This window comes from Littorina saxatilis, linkage group LG14, assembly GCF_037325665.1.
Source record: "Littorina saxatilis isolate snail1 linkage group LG14, US_GU_Lsax_2.0, whole genome shotgun sequence".
Classification (NCBI taxonomy): Eukaryota; Metazoa; Mollusca; class Gastropoda; order Littorinimorpha; family Littorinidae; genus Littorina; species Littorina saxatilis.
In genome coordinates this window covers 12,407,390-12,414,917 of record NC_090258.1, presented here as the reverse complement: position 1 = coordinate 12,414,917, position 7,528 = coordinate 12,407,390, and the positions used below count along the sequence as shown (strand labels likewise).

General features: G+C 45.4%; 1 protein-coding gene across 1 annotated transcript; it reads left to right on the top strand.

Moving 5' to 3' along the window:
- Positions 1 to 5,449: 5,449 nt before the first annotated feature.
- Positions 5,450 to 7,108, top strand: LOC138946850 (uncharacterized). The gene is made up of 2 exons (XM_070318254.1): positions 5,450 to 5,743; positions 6,269 to 7,108. Exons 1-2 carry the CDS (start codon positions 5,600 to 5,602, stop codon positions 7,106 to 7,108), a joined length of 984 nt encoding a protein of 327 aa, XP_070174355.1. The 5' UTR covers positions 5,450 to 5,599.
- Positions 7,109 to 7,528: the final 420 nt, after the last annotated feature.

The window sequence follows — 7,528 nt, the reverse complement described above, 5'->3', positions numbered from 1 at the left end:
TATATATATATATGTTACAGGGAATAAGAACATTTAGGGAATAAGCTTAATCACTGAAATTTTAAGGGAATAGGCCTCTTCCCTGTTTCAACTGGGGAGTAAGCTTATTCCCTGAGAAAATCAGGGATTTAGCTTATTCCCTGAAATGGGAGGTCATTTTTTTTACTTATTCCCTGATTAGTTTGAAACACACAAACAGAAAGACGTGTACATTTTATCATAAATAAATTCGATATCAGTGAGCTTTGATCACTCTTTAAAACCATCTTTTGCTTGGAAATGAGTTCTTTCTTGACTTTTACTCACTCTCTTGATAAATACAGAATGATTTCGTGAACTGTTGTCGGTGTTTGTGTTTTGATTTTTCCTCGGGCAGATTCAGTTCAATTGAAAAAGTCAGTCGAGTCTGTGATTCATATCAAGCAACATGGACGCGAAAGAACAAGTATTTCTTGAGGAAGTGCTAAAAAATAAGGACAAAGCAAATAGATTACTTATGACCAGAGATGAGTACCACAGAATTTTAGATGAAGTGAAGGAAGCAGCAGCGACAACAGCTACTAAAACCCAACATCAAAGGCACCTTCTAAGAAGGTATGAAATTCTTACCTGTGGGCAAGTATCCAAACTCGTTCTAAAGCGAAAGGACGAAACTGAGCAACCTAAACACTTCATATTTGTTGAGGAAATGTACGATGTTTTAAAGCGCATCCATGTTGTCACTGGCCATGGTGGCCGTGATAAAATGTTGAAAGAGGCTGGGAAAAAGTATGCAAACATAACAGAGGCCAGTGTCACTTTGTTCAAGTCTTTGTGCGTTCAGTGTCAGGAAAAAAAAGAAGACCTACGATTAAAGGCATTGTTGTAAAGCCTCTCCTGTTAAAGTAGTTTGGATCAAGATCTCAAGTGGATTTAATTGACTATCAGTCACTTAAACAGGGAGGATACTCATGGGTTATGGTCTACCAGGAACATCTTACCAAGTTTTGCGTGCTTAGAGCCCTTACAACAAAACGAGCAGCAGAGGTGGCATACCAACTTTTAGACATTTTCCTTCTCTTCGGAGCCCCGCAAATTCTTCAAAGTGACAACTGTGCCGAGTTTTGTGCCAAAGTCATCACTGAGCTAAAAGAATTGTGGCCTGATTTGGTTCTTGTCCACGGGAAGCCCCGACATCCCCAGTCACAGGGGTCTGTTGAAAGAGCAAATTCCGACATTAAGGACATGATGACAACTTGGATGGCCGACAACAGCACAACAAACTGGACAGTGGGTTTGAAGTTTGTACAATTTCAAAAGAACAATAGCCCAGCCAGCAAGACATTAGCGGCCGATAATCGGCCGAACACCCTTCAAAAAGTCGGGCCGGTGACGTCAAAACATACGACGCGGGTGTTGGCCCGACTAACTTTTGCAAAGAGGCAACGATGCGGCCGATAGGCGGCCGAACACCTGCACTATGGCGGCACGCATCCGGTCCGATGTTAATCGGCCCGATGACTTGTTTGACCTGCGGTCCGACACCTTATGCCGAGATCGGGAAGATATCGATTTCAGCGGGAAGACACCGGGACGATGTCGGCATAAGGTGTCGGGCCGCAGGTCCAACAAGCCATCGGGCCGATTAACATCGGACCGGATGCGTGCCGCCATAGTACAGGTGTTCGGCCGCCTGTCGGCCGCCTCGTTGCCTCTTTGCAAAAGTTAGTCGGGCCAACACCCGCGTCGTATCTTTTGACGTCACCTGCCCGACTGTTTGAAGGGTGTTCGGCCGACTATCGGCCGCTAATGTCTTGCTGGCTGGGTGCAGCTACAGATACAGCAGTATGTACCACCACCACCCCCCCCCCCAAGTGTAACAGTGCAAAATTCACTTACAGCTACAGCTACAGCAGTATAACCCCCCCTCCCCCCAGTGTTACAGTGGAAAACAAACCTACAGATACAGCAGTGTGTACAACCCCCCCCCCCCTCCAGTGTAACAGTGCAAAACAAATCACCAGCTAGAGATACAGCAGTATGTAGAACCCCCCGCCCCTACCGCCCTCACTGTAACAGTACAAAACACACCTACAGCTACAGATACAGCCGTATACACCCCCCCCCCTCAGTATTACAGTATAAAACACACCTACAGCAACAGATTCAGCAGTATATACAACCCCCCAAGTGTAACAGTGCAAAAATTACTTACAGCTACAGCTACAGCAGTATGTACACCTCCCCTCCCCCTTAGTAACAGTGCAAAACACACCTACAGCTACAGCAGTATGTACAACCCCCAACCCCCCCCCCCCCCACCACTGTAACAGTACAAAACTCATTTACAGCTACAGATTCAGAATTATGTACATCCCCCTCCCCCCGCTGCCACCACTGTAACAGTACCAAACATACCTACAGCTTCAAATACAGCAGTATGTACAACACTCAACCGCCTTCCCCCGTGTATAGTGCAAAACACACCTAGACCTACAGATACAGCAGTATGTACAACCCCCCCCCCCATCCCCTGTGTGCAAAACACACCTACAGTTACATATACAGCAGTATGTTCAACCCCCCCCCCTCCCCGCCTACTGTAACAGTACATAACACACCTACAGCTACATCAGTATGTACAAACCGCCCCCCCCCCCCCAAGTGTAACAGTACAAAACACGCCTACAGCTACAGATAGATCAGTATGTACACCCCCCCCCCCCCCAAGTGTTACAATGCAATACCTACAGCTACAGATACCTCAGTATGTACACCCCACCCCCCAAGTGTAACAGTGCAAACCACACTTACAGCTACAGATTCAGCAGTATGTACTCCACCCCCCCCCCCCCCCCCCCCCCCACCCCCCCCCCCCCCCCCCGTGTAACAGTGCAAAAATCACTAACAGCTACAGCAGTATACTCCCCCTCCCCGTACAGCTACAGCAGTATAAACAAGAAGGGCAAAGCCCATACGACTCACATGCTTGACCTTGACCTTTACATGACCTTGGCCTTCAGGGTCAAGGTCAAATAACTAAACCTAGCAATGACATCATACACTAAGAACTGCTTTACACATTTTTCCTACCAAAATACATGTGACCTTGACCCAAGGTCAAGGTCATCCAAGGTCATGCAACACAAAGCTGTTAATTCAAGACATAGGAAGTACAATGGTGCTTATTAGCGAGCTTTAGATTGACCAACGAAACTTAGTTCGTAGCGATCCCTTTCGTTTCCGGTTATGCAATCGGGAAATCCCTGCGAACTTTTCTTCGCGCCTGCGGTTCTGAGGCGGTAGCACCTTTAGAAGCAGACGAAATGTTTGTCGTGCTCATCCAAACCAATGGCTAAAACATTGGATAGTGTTCGTGTGTTGCACCACACTTTGAATTGTTGGGTGTGACGAAAACTCGTGGTGACGATTTTAAACCATGTTGGGTCACGCATGGTCCAATCTTACATGGTCCAATCTTACATGGTCCAATCTTACATGGTCCAACCTTACATGGTCCAACCTTACATGGTCCAATCTTACATGGTCCATATATATATTATTGGACCATGTAATATTGGACCATGTAAGGTTGGACCATGTAAGATTGGACCATGTATGGTTGGACCATGTAAGGTTGGACCATGTAAGATTGGACCAATCTTACATGGTCCAATATTACATGGTCCAACCTTACATGGTCCAATCTTACATGGTCCAATATTACATGGTCCAACCTTACATGGTCCAATCTTACATGGTCCAATATTACATGGTCCAATATTACATGGTCCAATAATATATATATGGACCATGTAAGATTGGACCATGTAAGATTGGACCATGTAAGATTGGACCATGTAATATTGGACCATGTAAGATTGGCCCATGTAAGGTTGGACCATGTAATATTGGACCATGTAAGATTGGACCATGTAAGATTGGACCATGCAAGGTTGGACCATGTAAGATTGGACCATGTAAGATTGGACCATGTAAGGTTGGACCATGTATGGTTGGACCATGTAAGGTTGGACCATGTAAGGTTGGACCATGTAAGGTTGGACCATGCAAGATTGGACCATGCAAGATTGGACCATGCAAGATTGGACCATGTAAGATTGGACCATGTAAGGTTGGACCATGTAAGGTTGGACCATGTAAGATTGGACCATGTAAGGTTGGACCATGTAAGGTTGGACCATGTAAGATTGGACCATGCAAGATTGGACCATGCAAGATTGGACCATGTAAGGTTGGACCATGTAAGATTGGACCATGTAAGATTGGACCATGTAGGTTTGGACCATGTAAGGTTGGACCATGTAAGATTGGACCATGTAAGATTGGTGTGCATCAGTGCAAAACACACCACCAGCTACAGATAGATCAGTATGTACCCCCCCCCCCCCCCAAGTGTCACAATGCAATACACACACCTACAGCTACAGATACATCAGTATACATACACCCCACCCCCCAAGTGTAACAGTGCAAACCACACTTAAAGCTACAGATTCAGCAGTATCATGAGTATGTACTCCACCCCCCCCCCCCCCCCCCCCACTGTACAGGACAAAACACCTACATCTACATCTACAGATACAGCAGTATGTACTCCCCCCCCCCCCCCCCCCACTGTATAACAGCAAAACTAACATTAAAGAAAAAAAAACCAAAATCACTTACTCGCTGGATCCGTCGGTTGTCCTCGAGTTGACGTTAACAGCTTGAACACACCTGTAGGTTTCCATCCGTCCTTGGCTACACAATTTTAACTTGTCAACTATCACCGCCACCACGTGGCACTGGGACCAGCACTCAGATTGAGATCCCGAGGCGACATTCGTCTCGGATAACATATCATCAATGTGCTGTCCAACATTCGCAAGAATGTCTCTTCTTTCGATATTAACTTGAACTAAGAAAACAAATAAACTTCGCTCACGCGGGAAAGTAGCAGCTAGCCGGCCATGTTCACACTCAATCTTGTTTGTACCGTAAGGAAAGCTATTAGAGTATTTCAAGTATATATGATGGCGTATTTTTAAAATGTAAAACTCATGGTTTGAGCTCATGCTGTATTTGATTGCAAATATACAAACAAAACTTACAATTAATTATCCTACTCCTATGTGAAAAAGTCAACAAATATGAATAATTTAGTTTCGCATTTGCAGAGTCATGTCACGCCGTTCCCGACGCTTGAACAGGGGACGTAACAAATGCTAAAATAATGATAATAAATTCAAGTTGTTATCTCCCGTAACTCTGCATATTTTTATCGACAGCAACATTGCGTCGGGCCGATGTCGGGGTTTATTACGTACATTTGCCGAGTTTTACACACAGTCAAAACGATATCGGCGCGACAACGGACGTCGACACACGACATTTGACGACGTCACCCGACTGAAATCGTCAGTCGGCCGACGAAAGCTTGCTAGCTGGGAGCTATCACTCAGGTATAAAGCAAACACCATTTGCTGCATTGTTCGGTGCTGATGCCAAAATCGGGCTTACTTCAAGCAGCATCCCAAATGAAGTTCTTCAACGACTGCAAAGTGAGGATGACCTGCAGGCTGCTCTGGGATCTCCAGAGGCTGGATCCTCAACGCTCATGCTGGGATCTCCAGAGGCTGCACCCTCAACGACCGTGCTGGGATCTCCAGAGGCTGCATCCTCAACAATCGTGCTGGGATCTCCAGAGGCTGCACCCTCAACGATCCTGCCTGGACTTCCAACGTCCTTACTACAGCATGAGGTAAGCTGCTTATTTACTCTCTCTCTCTCTGTTTCATTATTTTCCTCAGATATAAGAGAGGTTTGCCCTGAAATGGGGCAGGAGTCTGGGGGCAACGGCCACATTCAGTAACCGACGTAGAAAACAATGCAGTATGCCTGAAAAAAACACTAAGCATTTAGATTACAATATACATATTTTACAGAGAGAGAGAGAGGAGAGAGAGAGAGAGAGAGAGAGATGCATGAGACAGGAAGAGTTGCATGAGAGAGAGAGAGCGAGAGAGAGAGAGAGAGAGAGAGAGAGAGAGAGAGAGAGAGAGATGCATGAGACAGGAAGAGTTGCATGAGAGAGAGAGAGAGAGAGAGAGAGAGCTATTTGTGGGTTGGGGGGAGGGATGGGGGGGGGGGGGGGTCGCCTTTATTTCAGAAAAATGTTCGTCACCTTATAATTATATTCCATAATAATTTATTCGCCATAAAACAATATATCCAAAATTAGTCTTTTGGCATGTCATCATTTCCAAGTGAATAATTGTTATTTCAGGTCATGGACTTCGAGCCAGGATCTTCAACGCCACCATCGGGACGTTCAACCCCAGGACATTTAACGCCAGCATCAGGACGTTCAACCCCAGGACCTTCAACGTCAGCATCAGGACGTTCAACCCCGGGACCTTCAACGTCAGCATCGGGACGTTCAACCCCAGGACATTTAACGCCAGCATCAGGACGTTCAACTCCAGGACCTTCAACGCCAGCATCAGGACGTTCAACCACAGGATCTTCAACGCCAGCATCAGGACGTTCAACCCCAGGACCTTCAACGCCAGCATCAGGACGTTCAACCCCAGGATCTTCAACGCCAGCATCAGGACGTTCAACCCCAGGTCCTTCAATGTCAGGAATTGATAAGCATAAAAACAATATACTAGTCTCTCGTAAAAGGGCCAATCAGGCGCAAGAAAATCAGGCTGAAAGGATGGTGAAAAGAAGCAAGCGAATATTTCCTGAAGCTGAAGTTGGAGACTCGGTGACAGTCCCAATACCAGCAGTTGACCGTGGGAGATCTGACCCAAGAAACTTGATTGGCATAATCAAAGACAAAGACGACAAAGGCCTGTACACAATTGTGGTTAAAAGTGGGGTGCTCCAAGGCAAATATTCACGAAATCAATTTGATGTTTGCACATATTCCATGCACAATCTACAGGATATGAACGAGGAATGTTCTATTTCACTACGAGCAGCTGTGAGGCAAGAGTCGAACTGTGGGGGACAGGGGTACATAAAATGTAACTGCTCGGGATCAAAACGGTGCTTCAAGGCTCGCATGGCTTGCAACTCAAGATGCCATGCCCTCTTGACGTGCTCCAACAAAAATTGAAGATCACACTTTGAACGTGCTGTGGTAGATTGAAGAAATAAAAAAAACAGAGCTTTGGACTTCAATTGTTTGCTTCAAGTCGCGGATAAAGTATGAAGTCAAGTCACTGTAGGTGATTTTCATGTTCAAATTTATACAATCTGTACTTTGCATGATTTGAATGTATACGTTCGTGTTCATATCAACCAGTCCGCAGAATATGTAAATGTTTTGACATGTTGCCCACTTCTTATTAGGGCTTTCATTGTTTGTGTGCAGCAATATTTTTATCTTGTATTTTGATCCTTGTGTATTCATGAATAAACCAATGTTTAAAGCAACAAATCTTGTATTAGTGTTTCTGTTTGTGTGCTTTAAACTAATCAGGGAATAAGCCAAAAAAATGATCTCCCATTTCAGGGTACAAGCTAAATCCCTGAT